Source organism: Neopsephotus bourkii, unplaced genomic scaffold, assembly GCF_033783945.1.
Source record: "Neopsephotus bourkii isolate Nb327-2 ecotype Australia unplaced genomic scaffold, CSIRO-AGI_Nbou_v1 NB_1622, whole genome shotgun sequence".
Classification (NCBI taxonomy): domain Eukaryota; kingdom Metazoa; phylum Chordata; class Aves; order Psittaciformes; family Psittacidae; genus Neopsephotus; species Neopsephotus bourkii.
Genome location: NW_026902097.1, coordinates 1063049 through 1083349, shown reverse-complemented (window position 1 = coordinate 1083349; position 20301 = coordinate 1063049). Strand labels below are relative to the sequence as shown.

Here is a 20301-nt window from a genome sequence, read left to right as displayed (position 1 = left end):
TTATGAGCTTTTGCCATTGCTGGTATTTTCAGACTTTCCAAAAAGAATATGTTGAAGGATAGAGGAGTTACATATGTTGGTGATAAGGGAATCATGGAAGGAAATCAGCTGCAGGGGTATTAAGAGAGTATCCTAAGAGTTCCAATGTCAAACTTAACCCCTGTGTTTTATTTTGAAGGGAAAATCGTGATGAGGGAACTTGACTGAATTCCAGTCTTACAGTAATAGGTGCAAGTGTTGAAATTGTTGTGAAATTACTTTAATCTTTGACATTGTTTTCCATTTTTAAAGTGCTAATGTACAGTGAAGTACAACAACAATAAGAAATGACAGGCAAAAGCAGCGACAGGCAGTACCCTGGAGAGGTACAAACAACACTCACTGCATCGCTCACTTCCACTCCCAGGCACCCATCCATGCAGCTAGCACACATAGACACCACACATTCCTACCCATTTTCCCTGCCCACCCCCGTATTTATACATTCTTTCTATGTACAGGTATGTTTGGCTGTTCCACAGCACTTCCATGACAGCTAAATAATTGGATGAGAATTTCCCTGGGTTTATGTGGCACCTTCCCTGCATTCTGCTTTTGCTTTGGTAGTTCCTCTAGCAACTGACTGTAAAGATGGTTAACCCCTACACTTTGCTGCTTTTGTGACATAAATCTGTCTGCTCCTCACTGGCTTCCTTCAAGTGCCATACTGAGAAAATGTGCAAAGGTCCATTTCTTCACCTGGGCTAAATGTCAAACAGGTTAGTGTACAAAGAAAACAGACCATTTAGAATCTGTTCATTCCAGTGTCATGTTTGCTCTACAATCGGTTTTGCCATTCAGTGTGTCACAGACGGCCTCATGGTCCCCATTGCTGGAAGCCTGGCTGCCAGCAGGAACATATCCATTGCGCTCTGTTAAGAGATTGAAGGTAAAGAACTGGCATGGGTCCTTTTGTCTGCTGCCTTCCTGTAAGGGGCTCAGGAAAGAACTGGAATTTTTCCATTCCTGGAATGTGCACATCTCCATATGTGGGTGGGTGATTTTGCTCAGGTAACCAGGACTGGGAGATGATGAAGATAATGTCCTCTGGCTGCCGCTCAGGAAACTCCCGCTGTCTTCCAGAGAGTCTTTTCTGTGGTGTTCAAAGGAGCACCGGTTCCAGTTTCTGTAGCTGTAGGCCCACCACCCCAACTGCTTTCGACGATGGCACTGGCATTTTAGGATCTGTATAAAAGCCCTCTTGAACTCTTTGCTTGAGCAAGGGTAGATGATTGGATTCAAGCAGCTGTTAAAGTAGCCAAGCCAAAAAATCACCTTGAAGATCGTTTCAGGGGGCTTCAGAGCTGAAAACAGAGATCCTGTCCAGAAGAAACAAGCAGAGACAGTATCTCAGATAATTGGTTTGTCTGCCTTTAGGAGTGGTAAATGTCCCCTCACATCATTGTTAGAATCTGTTTATTAAAAATCTTTAATGTTTTATTAAAAATCTTTAATGTGTTGCTTTCAGTTTTGGTCTGTTGGTAATGTTATTTTTGTTGTTTGTAAAGCTAATAGGGAATGTTTTCCCCCATCTGAAAGCTAAAGAAGAGCAAAAGTAGTAGTATTTAAATACAAGTATTTAAATAAAAGTAGTAGAATTTAAATACAAGACTGCTTTTTATTTTTTTAATGTACATTTCTGTTGTGCTAATATCTATTGATCCCAAGGAAAGGTCAAACCTCTGTTGTCCAAGCTGTGCCACAATGCATGCATTGAATAAGGTTGTGCCTTCTTCAAAGAGCTTTTGAATGTCATTTTTGAAGAAAAAGATCTAACTGCTCCCAGGCTTCTTGGAAGGAGTGTGTCCAGTTATACCTTATAACTGCTAATACATTCTCTGGCAGCTCCTAAATATCATCCCCATATATAGAGTTTATTATGTTAGTACAAACTCTTGAAACCTGAAGTTAATGGTGGTTGCTTCCCTTATGGCAGGCATTCATAAAAATGATGTAAACTGAAAGAGGTTATTTTATGAATATTTCCCCTTCTATTCACAACCAAATAATTTCCCTAAAGAGGCTGCCCAAATGAAAGACTCATACTGGGAAACCCATTTCATGTACTTTTAGTATTAAAAACATGCAATTGATCAGCTAAATTTGGCAAATGGGGCTTTATAAAAGAATGCATGACATTTGTAAAGCAAAACAAGCATAAAACAGTTATCCAGCTGGGAAAGCACCTTTGTGTCTGTCTCAAGTAATCAAAGAGCACTGGTTCAGGAGAGAATGCTTGTATCAAGAACTGGTGTTTAAATCTAAGAGTTTTTCAAATGGAAGGTGACACTGAAACCTGAATGTCCTGTCTCTGAGAAGAACAACCTTTTACACTAGAGTAGTTTCAGATTCCATGGGCTGTGAAAGCAGCTGAGTCAGTTGTGACGATCAGGATGCCTTAGTGGGGAGGGATACGATTCTAGGCATATTTCCCATCTCAGAGCAATGTAGAGGTCATGGCTTGGGCTTCAAAACTATGCAAAAGCACTTCCCAGCTTCTTGAGTAAATAGCTCTGATGTGCCGCAGCAGGTATCGCTGTTTATCTAAATGAGAGTGCTGGCCTGGTGCTGTCTGTAGGGGTTGGAGTCTCCTCAGCTCACAAGAAAGCTGAAGAGAGGTAAGTATTTGTCATTCCTCACACTTTCACTGCTCTCCTCAGTGTGTCAACTAGTCCCTGAGCTGGCTCAAAACGGAAAATAAGATGCTGAGATAACATCAGCTCTCTGGAGAAACTCTTCCTCCCCTCACTTGGTCAATAGGAGTCAGGAAAGATCCTATGATTGGATTTTTTTCCCTGGCAGTGTTTTGGGATGGTGCCAGATACCACTATCTCTACCTGTTGCCTTGGATCTAAGCAACTTGCTAGCCTTTAAGGTTAAAATAAAGGTTTTAAATGACAAGGTTCATAGTATTTCTTTCCTGACTTCTGCACTTTAATGACTTTTATTCCATGTGCAATACTTCTGTAAGTTGAACCCATGTCCCTTATTTCTTTGCTGCTGCTAATGTTTTTTAGGGTTTGACCAATGTCTCTTCTATCCATCTGATGGAGATGCTACATCTGTCCTGACCAATACTGCAGAAACTACAGAGTATAGCATGTCTAACATCAGAGAAACTATGAACAGGTAAATCAAATCAATGCAAGCACTTAGAACTGTGCCTTGTGAGTATTACAGAATCTTTGATGAAAGATTCAGCGACAATTTATGTGATTGGAATATGGAGAGGGATGTGGAATGTGCTTTTTAATTGGTATCAGTTTTTTATGAAACTTTAGGAAAAGTTGATCTAAGTTTATAAATGCAGCCATGACGAGAAAGATGCTCCAAAATCTCCCATTTTGCACAGCTGCAAACCTTTTCTGGATTCATTCTGTAAGTAATAATAGCTAATATTTTCCCATCAGTTGAGGGAAAATAGAAGCTTTGTGACTTTACAAGACAGGTACAAAGCATTATTATGTACATCAGGGAACTTTCTGGAGCTCATACTGATAAATTTCTTAAACTGTTTTCTGATACTCCTTTAAAATAGAGATGGGTTTTTAGTTGTTAAGGCCCAATGAACCTTGTGAATTAGTTAAAGAGCTCCCATTTTTTCTTATGTCTGAATGTTGAATGAGCAGTGGTGAATTTATCCAGATCAGTTAGTTTGCCTTTCTCTCATACTGTAACAAATGAAAATCTAGAGAACATTCCTCTACCAGAGGAATTTTAAGCAGGTTAAATATAGACAGATTTTGGTAGGGTTTTAAATAAAGTTTTAAGGAAATTTACTGACAAATTATGTGAGATTCTCTAGAGAGCAATAAAGTGAGCTCAGCTGTAGAAAAGAAGCCTGCAAGCCAGCACAGATAAATGAGGTGTGCTTGTATAATCTGTATATTATCTATATATAAACCATATATATATATAAGAAAACCAAATAGACCTCCATACAGTGAAGACTAAGAGACCAAGCAGAGAAAAAATATTGAAGCTTATTACTGAAACCTAGCTAATCTTTGTAAACTGCTTCAAAAGTGCATGTTCTTTAAGGAAGAAAGATAACGAGCTTATCTTTCATGATGATCTATTTTTCAAATGTCATTTAAACAAAATGACAATAGGCCAATTTCAGCAGCTGCAGCAAGCATTTTCATTTATGTTAAAGGGCAGCAACACAAAAGAGCAGAGAATTTCCTGACAGCAACCCTGACTGACAGAGGTGCCTTGTGTTCAGGCCTAATCCTAGAAAAATCCCCGGGCCCAAATCAATCATGCTCTGAAATGTAAGATTTTTGTGGTACAACTTTTGTCATGGTGGAGGAAAAAGGACTAAAAAGAGACATGACAATTCATCTATAAAAACATAAAAGTTACCTTCAAAGAAGGAAATTAAATTGTTTTCCATGTACAAAATGTCAAATACATGAAGTGCAATGATTTGAATTGCAGCAAGACCGCAATTCTGGATTGGGAAACACTTTCTGTCTTCCAAGATAGGAAAAATCTGGAACATAATGCTTGAGAAGGGTGTAAAACTTCAACCCTGGAGGCTCTTAAAAACAGAGTGGAGAGACATCTACTGTTTGACGTACATCTGATCTTTGGAGTTGGAGGATACCCTGAATGACCTCTTCAGATCTCCTCTAGTCCTTTCTCTGATTAACTCTGCAGAATATAACTCTGTTCATCAGGAGAACCTTATGGCTTAAGTTTTGGCAGCCCAACTGAATTTTACGTTTGCAGTACTTAAATCCTACTGACACTAGTGTTATATCCCCTTGGTAAATATATCCCTTATTTAGGTTGAAGATTAACTTAGAAAAGTGGAATGCCTGAGACAGATGCTTATTTAGACACTTATTCTCTTCAGGGCTTTGGAAAATTTCTGAGGTTTTGTGATCAGTTCCTCCTCAGTAAGTGGAATCCTGGCCTGGGTTTTGTACAGAGAAAGAAGAAATGCTGTGCTGTATTATCTAGAAGGTGGTTTAGGTGGATGTCTCCATACATGCCATGTGCTTCTAAATGTAGTTTAATTTGGTGACTATTATGCAAAGCTCCACTGCCTTTCACCATATAAAGATATGAGAAATATTTTGATTAGCTTTTATATTTTTAACATTACCCTCTTGCCTACCTTGCTCTTGGAATTAACAACAATGCCTTTTATTTAGCTGCACACATGCTTTACCTCATAATTAATGTCAGGAGCAAAGAACTGTGGGCTATTTTGGTAACTTGATAAAATGATAAAGCTAAGCCTACTAGACACATTCTCTAAACATCACAGTAATATTTCCTCCCCTAAAATCCAACTACTTTCCCATCACAGTGTGAGAAACAGATTAAATATTTCCCTGTACTGATTTAGATTGCTTTGCAAAATGGCTGGAAAATTTTACATATGATTGTATCCTCAGTGATTTATTTGTGATGGGGATAGCCAGAGTCACTCCTACTGCTGATGCTTTACGTTTAACAACCTCACTCTAAGGGAATGTATATTTTCTATTCTATTTTATTTTTCTTCACTAAACCCTGTGATTTATTAAAGAGGTTTACAATCTTACATCTGATTGCAGCATTGACACCACTAGTTTTTGCAAAGCCTATGGAGACCAGGAAATAGTTCAGAAACTCAGTAAACTTGATCAGTTTTGGTTGTTTTTTGGCCATGATCACTAGGCTTGATGGAGTGATTCAGTTTGGAAATGCACTGAGCAACAGCAAGTAGCATAAAAAGGAAGTAAGTATTTTATCTAGTAAAAGCTAATTTAATTTAGGGCCTGATTGGTTCTTTACCATGAATGCTTTATTACACAGAGAGTAAATAAAGCACCTCAATGAAATTAGGGAACACTGTGGGAAACAATTTGTCATATTAATTGGCTTCACATATTCTGCAGAGTATCTGGCCAGAACATTACTGAGACGTTCAAATTCAGACTCCACTCAAGTCTGTGGGAGACTCTGAAATCTTTTGGAAAGGCTCATAAGGACTTCAGTGGACTTTGGAGGAGTATTTAAAGTAGCAAGGTGGGCAGCAGGACAATCTTCTGGACTGGCTTAATCCCAACACTCTTAATTAAGGTAACTATTCACTAAAGTAGGTTTTGATGTAGCCCACTGCAGAGGAGAATCAGACACACACACACACACAGACACACACTTCTCTGTTATTTTTTCTTCCATCTAAATATCTGCTCCTTTGCTACCTCTCACAACTGACCGCTGTATTTGTAGAGAAAGGAGGATGGGAAAGTTAAGACCTTCTATTTCAGGATCCTTAATGCAATAGTTGGTGACTTCTTGATAAAAGTGTAATACACAGGACATGTTTGAGTTTCCACTTCCACATATGGAAGAAAGAACTTAGGATCAAAATTAGACCTGCCAGTGCAACCAACCAGCCAGACTAGACTACTTCCAGGAGAAGGGAGAAAACTTGCTGCTCCAGTTGTATATATATGCAATGTGATCAGAGACTGTAGGGATTAGCTCGAGTTTAAATCTGAAAAAACCTGTGTAAGATAACGCTTATGAACTAAAACTTTTGAAATTGCCTTTGTTATCTCTGTGCATACTGCTTTGTGTGCTGCTTCCAGCCACACAGGAAATAACTATATATAGGTGACCAACAGTTGTTTGTGACAACAGTCATTTGTGAAATGGCCCTGGGTTCCACTGTGTGGTTATATTTCCTCCCATCATCCTTCATGCAAGGAATATATATATTTATCTGTGATGGGAGTGAAAGCCAAGAACTTAATAGAATTACAGAATTACTGCAGTGGGAATCTATGTTAAAGGGCTCTTGTCCAGCCCCTAATCAAAGCAGGGTCAACACTGCATTAGGCCTCCTGAAGCCTTCCCTTTTCCAGGCTGAAGAAGCCCCCTTTCTCCACCCTCCCTTCACACAATGTGCTCCAGCTTTGTGGGTATTCTGGTGCCGCCACTGGACTCATTCCGGTTTATTGCTGTCTCCCCCTGCACGTACTCCAGACACAGCCTAGTGAGTGCTGAGTAAAAGGGCATAATCACTTCACTCCATCTACTACAGACTCCATTCCTGTTATACAACCCAATATGTTGCAGCTTCCATCTGCATATAGGGGCATTTGAATGGTTTTACATCCTATGGTAATGTTTTCTGTGAGTGTATATTTTTAAGAATGCCATATCTTTATTAGTTGTACCAGGGGGAGGAAAATTTTAAACTATTAATGATGTTTTTAATCTAAAATTAACCACATTCTCCTTTACTGTCTGACTTCTCTTTAATAGCTCTGCTTTTTCTTTTTCCAGCCAGGCATGTTCACTTTCCAGTTACTTAATTCCTTTTTCCTCTTAATTTTTAAATGTTTATTTCTGCTCTCCTAATGTCTTATTTAGTTCTTAACTCCAGCTACTAATCTGTTTTCTAATCACTTGATGTTGTGATAATTAACTTTTTATTAATTAAACATCAATTAAAAAAGCTGAATATTTGATATCAGTTAAATATATAAATTACTCACAGAATCATCAGTTCTGTTTAGAATCCAGTATTTGATACTTAAATTAGATAATAATTAGGGCAGGAGTCTTTGAGTTTCTTGGATTTAAGGAGAAAAATTCTCTATGGATGAGGTGTGGGTTGTCAGGTGCTGTTTTCTGCCTGTCACAAAAAATCACATTTCTTCAGACAGCAGTTTTGCTCAGATGAGGGCCAACACAGGGTGAGTGGTGGGTGTATATTCCTGTTTACTGGAACAAATACATTTGCTTTATTGAAATAAAATGATCTGGAGTTGTTTAAGTGCTTTCTGTATGTCAGTTGATACTCCAGTAATAAAAACTAGAGTGCTTCACTGCATGGGTTTGTCATCATCTGAAGATTAAAGAAAAGCCATAAAATTTAAAACTACTTGTCTCTATTCATAACAAGTAGAAAATTAAATGTTGGCATTCTGGAGAGAAAACTACCTCTTGCTTGAACACTATAAAATAGAAATAGTTAGAAACTCGGTAATTAGTGTTTGAAGTTTTGTTATAGAGAATACATCAGATTTCAATAGTTAAGGTACCCTTGGAAGGCAAACATATCCTCCTTCATTCAGAGGAGAGAATTACTCCATTTTGTTGCAGGTTGGAGTCATTCTGACTGGAGTTAGAACTGAACTTTTCAACATTCTCCACAAGATAATATTACAATGTTTTAAAAATGGCTGCAGTGAGGAAAAGCATTGCAAAATACAGAATGAGAACAAATGACTTCTGAAACATGAAACGCAGGAAGCTTCAGCAATATCAAACCCTCTCTCCCAATCTCTTCTTGAGAAGACAGCTTCTGCAAAAATTGTTTTGCAAGAAATTTGGCTTATGGTGGAACTCAGCCTTCTTATGAACAGAGACCTGGTCAAGTTTGTCATGCAATCAGTAAGATTGTGCTGGGCAGCAGATGGGTCCTGGTGGCCTGGCTGAGGAGCTCGGCTTCTCCCCTGCAGCTGATGCTGTGATCCCTTGCTAAGCTGGAGCTGCTGGTAGCTGGCTGCTAATGGCTGAGTAATGGCCACTCCCTAACAAAAGGGAAAGCTCAGATGCTACATGAGTATCGCTAGGAAAATTCTCCCTGTAAAAGCAATAAGCTGGAGTTGTTGTGAGTTTAGAAATGCAGAAAGGATGTGTTTGTCTTTTATTTAAACTTTCTGCGGTCCTTTTTACTACATGCTTGGCCAAGTCAGCATGCCAAGGTTTTAAAGCTAATTGGATTTCTAAAGCTCCTGATTTCTTTCCTTCCAGCATTCAGTGTTTGTTTACATTCCCCAGGACTTATTTAATGTAGGAAAAAGCCCCACAGTTTACAAACAGTAGAGGATGAAATAGAAAGTGTGGTTATAAAATTAAGAGTTGATCAAGCCGGGAGGGACTGCAGGCCTTCTGGAGAAAAGGGTTAGGATAACAGTAAAAAAAGAGCTTGAGAAATGGGAAGAGCATCCAAAATCAACAGAATTAAATTCAATAAAGAAAATGAAGGAAAGATGGTTAAATTACAACTACTGCAAACAAGTAATGATGCCTAGCATTTGGCTATGCTTTTTAGCACTTTGATGTCTTTGTGGGATGCTTGGCCTGCATATCCCAGCAGCGTGCAGGCTACCATGCTGGGGGACACCATGAGAATCACAGTAATCCTGCAGACAACAACATGCTGCAGAGCTTCACCCCTGTGTTTGTGTGTAACTTGTGTGTGTATTTTGGGGGAGAACACTTTGCTATTGAGGAAGGAGAAATATCAAATAAGGAATAAATGACTAATGATACTGTGGAAGACAATATGGGGGAAATAGAAATACAAATATGATGCTGTTGCAAGTACAGCAGTTCTCATTCTTCATTGTATTCATAGGTACACTACAAGTATGACCAAGGATCTAGATCAGGTCTTAAGAAAACTGTCCTGGTTGTGAAGAATTTAGGTCCTAAAACTGACTACCTGCAGCAGCTGTGGGATTCTCTTTGCTGGAGCCTTCTGGCCCTGCAGTGAGCAAACATTTGTAAGGGGTGATGAAGGTATCATTCAACCAGTCCACAACCCTTGAGTCTTCCATTTCTGTTTTCCATCTGAGTCAAGGATGCCAAACAGAGAAATCTCCCCTCACTGTTTTAACAGGGTAAAAGTGGTTTATACTCGTTCCTCCATCCTGTTCGAACAGGGAAATAATTGTCTGCAAACCAATCCATTATTGTTGTTAACTGAACTTGGCAACTCCTACCAGTCTAAGGCCTGATCCTGTTTAGTCAAGTTCTTAAGCAGGCAAATGAAAGTAGCAGACATACACAGATGTAGAATCTGACCATAAAGTCTACATTCATCTATTGCTATGGTCATGAGTAAGAGTAAAGCCTAAGGACAATTTTCCTTGCAGTCTTATAGGCTGAGAAAGTTATTGTTTTTATTTTCTTCTCCTGATGAAAATTCACAATTTCTTATAATCCACACCACCTATCTCTGACAAAGGGTGCCTCATATTTCACATGAGCGAATAATTTCTATGAGACCTACATGAACTTCATTCAAAATGGCTCAGTTTTGAGAGCCTTTTAACGGCTTCAAAAATAGAGACTCATCTAGAATGGCCAAAATAAAACCAGGACTTTACCTCTCTTGAAGCTTTGCTGATGGAAGTTGTGGTACAGATAGGGGTCAGATCTTTTACTAAAAGCCAGAGTTGCTACACCTACTTAAATGACAAGCAAGTGCAAAGCAGAGTATCTATATTTGCATTTTTAAAGGGACAGTGCTTATGTATTGAGCCACAGAGCTGTTACCACTGGCAAAATGAGAGTTGAAAGTAATTTGTAAAAACTTATGGTACAACAGACCACTTGCAAGTTGTTATTAGAAGAGCAACAGAAAAGACAAATAGCAGTTTTTTTGCCCAGCCCAGAATGATAAAGCAAAAGGAAAGCTGTAGTTTAAAAAAGAGCAGTAAAAAAAAAGTAACAGGATTAAGGTTTTTCATGTCTCGTCCATAATTGTCATATTATTAAAAATTTGGAGTACAACTTGAGTAGCTACATATGGAGATACATGAGATGGAAAATACATGAGATACAGAAAAAATCCATCAAGCACTTACATTTTTGACACAAACCCTGTATAATGTTGGACATGCTAGTTTAGCACCTCTTAGTCCAGAACAGCTGTGATGACTGGAGAGAATTCACTTTTGTTTAAACTGTGTTGCCCTCACATAAATATGATAAAATCAAGATCAATTTTAGTAAGAATCTTGCTTTGTGATTTGAAACTGACAGTAGATAGAGGCAGGCACATGACAGTATTGTTATTATTTTGTCCAAACGAGTTACAGACTGTTGTAGCTTGCTAAGTAGAAATAACAAGGACCGAGCTTATTATTCCTGTTTTTCAAAAGATTGGCTGATTAAGAGTGTCTAGAAAAGCTCATCTCCCTCTCCTGACATTTCAGTTATTGTAATTAAGTATCTCAATTACTGGGAATGCTTTGGTGTTTTTCACCCTTTATAACTAAGGCAATCTGTCTTGTACATCACTGGTAAATAATAGTGTTCTAGCATGGAATTGGATAACACAACGACACTGTGTGAACTTCCATTATATTTTTTCTCTGTTGTTACTTAGACACTTCTGGTTATTGCTTCTCAGTTTCTAAAGTTCACTTGTCCATCAAAATGGCTCAAAATCTTGCAATGGACTGTGGAGGAGGACTTTAGTGAAGATACTAAAAACGTTAACACTTTTTGTTCATGTTTGTATTTCATAGATAGGCACTGTAAAGAACATGCAGCTGAGATCCTGAGGTCTGGTCTCCATGCTTTAGGGCCATACGCACACACAGAACTTTGCTCAGTGCTTTCATCATGACTACCAACCTGAGCAGTAGCACGTGTTTGCAAATGCCTTTGGCATAAGGACCTGTGTCTACAGCCTTGCTGATTACTGAAAGCAGTGTTTCCTCTGAAATTCTCTCTTTTCTGCTGTCACTGATTTTAGTAATTTTGAGATTTCCCATTGCTGCCCAGTACCTTAGTCTTTTTCTTTTTTTTCCATGGAGCTTTCTGATCACCTGAGATAGGAGCTGCTGCCCTCCCTGAGCCTGAATAGTTGACATGAGTTGATTTCTTTGCATTTTTTTTTCCCTCTATTGCTTTGTGTATTTGTTTTTGTGGGACTGTTCACTTCCAGATTTCCCTTTGCTCCTCTGACCTGCAAATCAAAAGCCTACATCAGAAGTACCCCCGAATTTGTGCAGTTTCATTTGCTTTAATAACAAGCAACTTTGTTCTAAAAGGTAAAAGCCTGTAAGTAACTGGTAGTTGGCATCGTTTGCAAACAAAAGGCTTAAACCAGGTTTTAAGGGAGGCTATTTTAGCGATAAAATGAATCATCTTGAAATAATCTAGTCCTCCACACGTGGCAAAACATGCTGTGCTGGTTAAGAAATGCCCCTGTGATGTTTAGTTTTACAGGAATTGGCTAGAAAATAGGAGGAGTGGGTTCCTGCTATCACCTGTGCAATTGAACATCGTACTAAAGAGTGATCTGCAAGAGGGCAGAGGGTCAAATTGCCACATATATCACTTCTTTGTCCAAATTCTGTACAATTATTAATTTGATGGCATCAAACCAAAATGAGATGAAAGACAAACCAGACCTAAGGCCTTGCAAAAAGGAGAACCCAGTAGCATTGACGACACTGGACCTAATGCCTTGAAGTATTTCCCATGGGAAACTAAGTGGCCTAATTTGGTATTCTTGGTGCAGAGATGCAGAGGTTGGCCTGATGTAACATAAATCTACATACTCGCATAACATTTTATTTTAAGAATAATTTTGTATTGGCTGACATGTAGCATGCAGAATATTTTTATGCTCTTTTTATTATTTTATAGAAAGATTTCAAAATCTCCATACATAAGGATAGTCAAACCAGTTGTATCTTCATTATGAGGATCTTGGGACCTAATCCCACAGCCAGCTAAGTTACAAACATTTTGTTTCTGACTTCAATGTAAGATCACAGGTTTTGTGGGAGCAGGGGGAATTAGGGAACTGGGAAGTGAATAATGCTTTGCTGTTCTCCACTGGAGCTAAGATGGGGAAGTTAACAGGCTTTGGTTAAAGGTGATAAGTTTTCCCATTGCAGGGTGTGTGTGTGTATCTGTATCTGGGAGAAGACTGGGAATCCCACTCTTATACCTCAACTAACAGGAATGATACTAAACTTTTACCTAGTAGTGAGTGAGGGGGAAATATATGATCTTTTATTTTGGAGTAAGTTTTTAAATAAAGGTATTGGCATAAAATAGGATATTCCTTTGTTTAAAGGAGGGAGCTCTAATGATCATTACCTTATTGCTGCAGGGCTCTAGTCTTTAGATAAAAATAATCTGTTTTAGTCAGCATTTTTCAGAAATGCATATTTAATATAGTCCTGATGCCTAAGAAAGGATTTGCATGAGGGAAAAGAAAAGAAACGTTTGTTTTAAAGAAGCAAGATATTTGCTCTTCAAATCTGAGTCACTGAACTTATGGCACAATAAGTTGTCTCAAAGACATCTATGTCTTCATTTTATTTCTTATGATGAACCACAAAAAATTTTGAGTGGCAAGACAACTGTTCACAAAGCCATGGAGTATTTATGAGTGTGAGCAATATGGATATTCTACAGATCTATTGCTATCTGGAAAGAATAGGTACTGGAATAAAAAATTGCTCACAATTCTCTTTGATGCCAGTTTTGCTGCATCATCAGGTGCTTAACACTAAAGGCAGTGTGGTCGAGTCCTTCAAAAAGAGATTGTGGATCATTCTTTGTGCTGATCTTTTCATGATGCTCAGTACATGACAGTGTCAGTGCTGTAATTCCTATCCTTTCTTAGATACAGAGCTCTGTTAGAGAGCTTTCCTTGCACAGCCTTTTGATTCTTGCTTGAAAAACACTCTCTAAGTGTTAATATTTCTTTTCTTTTGTGTTGGAATATTTATTCAAGCAATACCGCGGCTTTCTGCACTGCATCAGTTCCCACTGTATATCTGCCACCTTTGTCTGGAATATCAGAATGGGAGATGTGGAATATACTGAAATACCAGAGTGGAGGAATTATAATTTTGACTAGGAAATTAACAGAAGACCTGAGGACACTTAACATGAAGGAAACTTTTCTGCGTATAAGCAGATTTGTTATGACATGATTTTGGGGTGTTGCAGAAATAACACCTACCAACTTGTCAGATGTTTGATGGTTGGATCCTCAGAACACCAGGGCTGCTCTGCTGATACCATTCTGCAGAGTCATGGCTTTGGTGAGTGAAACAAGCAGCAAAAAAGAGATAATGAGTAAAGCTGCAGATGTGAGGCTATGATTTGGATTAATAGTGCAAATATCAGGTGGGAAAATACAGGCTAAGGAAGAAGCCTGTCCTTCCATTATAGGGAAGGTAAGTATCTAATCTGGACTCAGGAGCAGAACAGATATTACAGCTTGCAGTCCTGCACTGATGAGAGAGTGGGTTGTGATTAAAGCAGCCCAGGGCACTTATGGAGAGTTTTGTAAACTATGAGTACCTTTTGGATTCTACAGTTTGCGTATCACTGAAATTGATTTTATAGTATTGTGTGCTTTGTGTAAGGGCTCTTCATAGCTTTTCAGTTAATTTTGTGACTTCAAGCAGAAGACTTCTGGTAGGAAGAATGCAGCACACAGCAAGCTCTTTAGGAACTCTTCCTACACTGCTCTATCCTCTTCTCTAGTTAGGAATGGCTGCATTATGCATGTCAAGAAAAGGTCTTTTCCTCACCTGTTTTAGACAGCAGTGCTTTAGTCATGCCTAACATTGTTAATTAACTTTGCACTGATATGCAGAGACGAGAAGTGCAAGGTTCTGAAGTGTGCTGAATAAGTTAAAAGCAGAGATCTGGGACAAGGACAAAACCAGCCCTGTGCCTAGTCAGGAAAACAAAGAGAAAGTACCTACTATTTAAATGCTTTTGGATTCTGTATCAGGTACTATGTATACCTCTTGTCCCCCCATTCTTAGACCGAAGGCTGTCAGCTAAGAGTTGGGCTCCTGAAAGGATTTCTAGACAGAGGACAGGAGAGCCAGCAGAGTCTCTATTGCCCACCCGAGAGACTGATCCTTTTACTTTTCTGACACAATGGCAACTCTTCCTGAACTTCTGCTCTGTGGGGTACCAGGTACTCACAGTGCTGATGTGAGTCTATGCCAGGTCAGAGCCCATGGCAGTGGGTTTAGCTATTCAGCAGCCCAGCACCTCTGCCAGCACAGTGTGCTGTCGTGGAGGCTCTCAGCCTGTCACCTCACTGATGTCTTGAACACAATTTATATGAGAGATAAAACCGTATTGTGACAAGCAGTAAATTCTCCTCTCAGGTGTCTTAAGCAATGACTTTCAAATCTCACAGAAAGGACTAGGAGTTATGAAATGGCTTCCCTGAGGGAAAATTGGTACTCTTTCAAGAAACTTAATTGTTTCTCACATTGCTTCTGCCCTGCGACCATGATGTTTTTAATAGACTGGTCTGCATCTGTGTTCATTGAACAGTGACTCCTGCTAGCTCCAGATATGCTCTGCTGTATTCACATTTGCTTTTTGCTCCAAAGTTCCTTCAATAATTCAAAATCAAGGAGGGGATCTGCTTTGGCAAGGGATCATGGCCTACTACCTACTTACCTAGTACGGGTTCCATATGGTAAAAATACATTTCTATCCATAGGTATGTATTTTTGCAATAGTTGGAAATGTGCTCTATGTTATGTACAAGGAATTAAACTTCAGCAGCCAAAGAGAACTTTGCTCACAATTTTCTTTCTGTTTGGAATTTTTTCATCCTTAACATTACTTTTTTTGCAGATCTTGAATCATAAAGATATTTAAGATATAAGCTAGAGGTTATAAAGTTGCCCTGCAATAGCTTAAGTAGTTGTCTTGCAATAAAGATGCTAGTCTAAATCGTATTACACATTCACTGCAATTATAACACTTCACTAGGACCAGGTTGCTGAACTCTAGTTTTCTACAACAATGTCTAAAAATATTTGCTTACCACTCATTTAGAAATGTTTTTGTGGGGTAACTAAGTAAATACGAATGCAGAACATTAATGAATGTTTTTTCTCCCTTTTCTTTTCCCACCTCTTTCCCTATTTAGGCTGCCAGATTGTCTCTGTCTCAGAGAAATGAACTTTGGGCAGATATTTTTGAGAGCTTAGTAATTCAATGTCTTGAGATATTCCCCTTCAGAGATAGTGCTGATGTTAAAGACCATGCAAGCAAATTTCACAAGCACTTGGGAACACAGACCAATGTGTTAAAGCTACATCAAATGCTTTAATAATATTTTAAAGTTGAAAGTGAATGAAGTGACTGACAATAGCTCACATCGCAGTCTCCTGAAAGACCTGTTGAAATCAATGAGAACTTTTTTGTGGGGATTGGTGGGCTTCGTATGTTTGCTTTTGGGATTTGATCAGTGGTGTCTGAACTGAGAACTAGAACTTTTTGAGCTTCATAAATAGGGTTAATTTCCATTTAAGGCACCTAATAATGCCAGAAGATTTACTGTGGTGTAGTCCAAACATCTAACAGTCAACTAAACTGGTTCTTATCTAGGATTTTTGTTAAAGCATCCTCTAAGGATGTTTCTGAAGCATAATTCAATTTGAACAGAGACTGTAAAGGGGGATTTAATGTATAAACTCTGAAGATGCTTCCCTGATTTGACATCTGTCCCATCACTGAGAAGGACTACCCAATGGGCAGACTTTCTGCAGGCTGCACACTTCACAAAGTTTCTGCATGAGTCTTTGAAAAAGCCAGTATCAGAAGTAAATGGCTTTCACGTGCCTCCCTTTCATCTGTTCACTTAGGTTCTCAAAATGAGATCTACTTATCATTAGTCTGATATTTTTTTCTATGATATTTTGTGGTAAATAGCTAACCCTCTTCCTTCCCCACCCCTTGCAATCCCTTGATAACCAACTTACCTAGTGGCAGAACAATGAAGAAAGGTAGCCAGCACAAGATAAACATGCCAACCACAATTCCCAGCGTCTTGGCTGCCTTCTTTTCTCTAGAGAATTTAAAAAGTTTGAAAGCTACAGAGTTCCTGGGATTGTGACCCTTGGGTTTGGTGCTGTTTAAAGTGTCCTCATGAATGTTCTTGTAATGAATCCGTAAAGTCAGCTCCTTGGAGTTGGACATTTCTTTCATAACCCCAGCTTCCAGGTTTTTAGTAGTCCTTTTTGCCACTATGTAGACCCGGCAGTACATCACAAGGATGACGATTAAAGGAATGTAAAATGACCCCAAGGAAGAAAACAAAGCATAGAATGGTTCTTCAGTGATACGGCACTCTTTGTCATCCTTGGGTGCTGGTTCTTTCCAGCCCAAAAGAGGCCCAATAGAAATCACCATGGAAAGGACCCAGACACCTATGAGAGCTAAAATTGCCCTTCTTCTTGTCACCAAAGTTGGATATTGGAGAGAATAACGTACCCCTATATATCTATCTATAGAAATTGCACATAGACTTAAAATAGAAGCTGTACAGCATAGCACGTCGACTGCTGCCCAGATATCACAAAATATCCTCCCCAAAACCCAGTAGCCAAGGATTTCCAGTGTAGCAGAGAACGGAAGGACAGTAAAACTCAGCAACAAATCTGCTATTGCAAGGTTAATTATGAAATAGTTTGTAGGGATTCTTAAATGTCTATTGCAAGCAACAGAGAGAATGACGAGGATATTACCTACAATAGCAAAGAGTATAAAGGCACCGAGGATAAGCCCCACAATTATTGCCCTATTGACATCCAAGGCAGGTGAATCCAGGTTGCTGGCTGTCTCATTGGAGCTGTTTGCAGAAAGATTGCCATTATTCAGTGCAGACCCTTTCAAATATCCAGGTATTGATGAATGAGATTTATTGCCAAGGTAGGTATTCATCTTAAAAATCATGCTCCATAGCAAGTTACGATTGGATCCCTTGCACAACACACAGATGATCTGAGCTCAGTTGGAAGTTATCTCTTTACCCAAGAAGTTGCTGCAGAGCCCCGGCCAGGTTTATGTTGAGAACTCATCTCCCCAGCTGCCAGCTATAAGCACGTAAAACTTGCACAGCGTGAAGTCCTCTGAAGCCCGTCAGAAATAACAGGCTGTTCAAACTTGCTTAATTTCTCCTACGAACTCGTTTGAACAGAAATTAGCAGGCACAAGTCTTGGCTGGAGCTCCAAAGTAGCTTTTTCAATCATGACGTCCCTGAAATAAAAGGTTTACTGATTCCCCTTGCGCATTTGTGGTGCTGTTGGAAGGATGCCCCTGCCTTGCTGCTGTGACAGGCGTCTCCAGGAAGGGGTTGTCAGCATTTAGGCAGCTCTGCATGAACTGGCTGCCTGTGCTCACACTGCATGTGCTGGTGACATCACTGCGGCCGGCCCCGTCACAGCGCTAGAGGGCAATGCAGTTCAAGTTAAAACTTCCACATCAGCGTCTGAAAGCTAAACAAATGGAATATATCAATGTTAGTTAAAGCATTTGCCACATAAATCTGGATTGAAAGCCTTTAAAAAGCAAGTTTCATTATCTGAGAGAAAATACACTCGGTGGGATGTGGTTGAAAAAGCAATTTCAGTACAAAATGATGTAGCGCCCTTTGCCTTTTGCTTGAAAAAAAAAGTGTTTGTTTTGTAATCGAAGTGAATCACATGCCATTTTAGAGAATTAATCATCTCCCACCTTCTAAGAACAAATAGATAGGTTCCAAAAATCCCTAGTTTCCTTGCAGATTCAGTGTTTAATAATAACATAAACCCACATGAAACAGTTTGTTTCTAATTGTAAACTTTCTGTTCATAAAGTAACAGGTGATCAAAACCTCTATGAAGTTCTTTATATGTGTTCTCTGATCCTGTATACCAGGCACATCTGCTGCTTCATCTCTTCTACCTAGATAATCTTGTCTAAGCCCAACCTTGAACAGAGGTGAGCACCTTTACCCACAGCCAAAGTGAAGGTAGTGAAAAATATTTAGTAATCTTCTCAAGGTATTCTTCATGCTTAAGTATCTTCCTATCTCTTTGCTAAAGGCTGTGAGATCACTGAGACTGTTGTTAACACTCCGTAGCTCTGGGAACAGCTATCCCCTTACAGTGTCCCATAAGGGAAAAAATAAGTAACAACTGATTTATTTATTAGATTTTAGATGTTTCAGCCTTTAATGCTGAAAATAGCGGTGTCTTGGTGTCTTCATTTTGTGTGGCTGTGGATCACCACCTGTGAGAGAAATCTCTGATCTTTATAGCTCGGTGCCATTTAAAACACGAAGTGAAAGATTAGCTGAACATATGACTGCCAAAATACAGTTCTCAACTTTCTGACATCTGATTATGTCCTACAGCTGTTGCCTGCAGTATGCTGGTTACTGTATATTGATTTTCCTGTTACAAAATGTGCTGTGTTTCAAATAAAAGGTTCATTTTTAATGATGCAGCTATGGCTGAAAGTTGCAGCTCAGTACTGGGTTTAAGGACAAAGCATGTAACCAAAAGCTCTGGCTGAATTTTGTTTGAGGAGTGTATGGCAGATGTTTGCATAGCCCTTCCCAACTGCAGGGAGTATAGCAAAGCACTACCCTTCAAAAACTGAAACATTTACAAGAATGACATGCTAACATGTAATGGAGTCACTGACGGGAAGAGGACCGAACACTCGATTTATGAGCTTAACCTCAGCTATTCTGCCTCTGCTGTCTCCAAGGTGGCACTCTCATGGCTAATAAAAGCAGTGAGCAGCCTTTGATTTTGGACATGCATCCTTCACACTGACCGTTCTTGCTGACTCCAGATAATCACTCTCAGTTTTGTTTTCAATCTGTAATTTTCTTTCTCTGCCTTGTCTGTTTAAAGTATGAATTCCTCAGGCTGGGCGCTCTCTCCTGTTGTGAGGGTGCAGACACAGTGTGACTACAGCTGTGTGGGTAGTCAGGGCATCTGTCTCGGTACCACTCTCAGGGGAATTGTGGTGAAGCAAAGGGCAGCAGGAGTAGCTGCTTGCCTGGGCATCCTGGTTGGATTGCATAGCCTACAGTGAGCCTGCATCTTCCCACTCCTGGTGCTTAAGCTAAATTGATTAAAGCTAGTTTGATTAGATCATTAGGTGCAGATATAACAGTGTTTCAGCCTTCAGCATGTAATAAAATATGATCACTGCAAAATGAGAAGGGGTTGGGTAAGAAAAGATCAGTGAAGAAGTAAACTGATCTACTGCAGCTTTTTAGCTGGCAACACATGCGACATGTCCAGCCTGCAAAGAGTAACAGAGTGGCCTGTAGCTCCTCCTGGCTTTGGCCACACTACATCAGGATTTTGTAGCCCCCCTAGGAACCAGATGTTTCAATAGCCTTTCAATGGCCACTTCAGGAGTCAGCTGGTTTCAGCTCACTGGCAAGGTCCAGGACACCGTGCCAACAGCAGTGGCAGGATTCTAACTGCTACTGGTTGGACTAAAACACGGTTCTTTGCACAGTATCTTTTGCTGGCAGGTTTACTGGCACCAGTCTTTGCCCTTACTGGTGCTGCTTTCTGTGTCCCTCTAGATGAAACAGCAGACAGAAAAGTCCTTTTCTAGGGGACAAAGAGGAAGACAAAGCTACTGCTCATCTCTTATAGACCTACTGAGAATATGATGTGTTTTTACATCTCTGTTTACCAGCCTGGGTAATA

The 20301-nt window shown here is 39.5% G+C and overlaps 1 protein-coding gene across 2 annotated transcripts; it reads right to left on the bottom strand.

Moving 5' to 3' along the window:
* Window positions 1-237: 237 nt before the first annotated feature.
* On the bottom strand, window positions 238-18099 carry ADRA1B (adrenoceptor alpha 1B). 2 transcript variants are annotated; one of them, XM_061372871.1, is made up of 2 exons: window positions 16563-18099; window positions 238-1388 (listed from the first exon to the last, which is right to left on the bottom strand). In XM_061372871.1, the coding sequence occupies exons 1-2, from the start codon at window positions 17533-17535 to the stop codon at window positions 796-798; spliced, it is 1566 nt and encodes a 521-aa protein (XP_061228855.1). In that variant the 5' UTR covers window positions 17536-18099; the 3' UTR covers window positions 238-795. The 2 variants fall into 2 exon arrangements, with proteins under 2 accessions (XP_061228855.1, XP_061228857.1); XM_061372873.1 differs by having other exon boundaries at window positions 238-1358; window positions 16563-18073.
* Window positions 18100-20301: the final 2202 nt, after the last annotated feature.

Bases quoted from the DNA above. Each gene is read 5' to 3' on its own strand.
- ADRA1B (XM_061372871.1), bottom strand. From the start codon at position 17,535: ATGATTTTTAAGATGAATACCTACCTTGGCAATAAATCTCATTCATCA. The intron at 1,389-16,562 runs GTAAGTTGGTTA...CAATTATCTGAG, and splicing joins CTTCATTGTTCTGCCACTAG to ATACTGTCTCTGCTTGTTTC.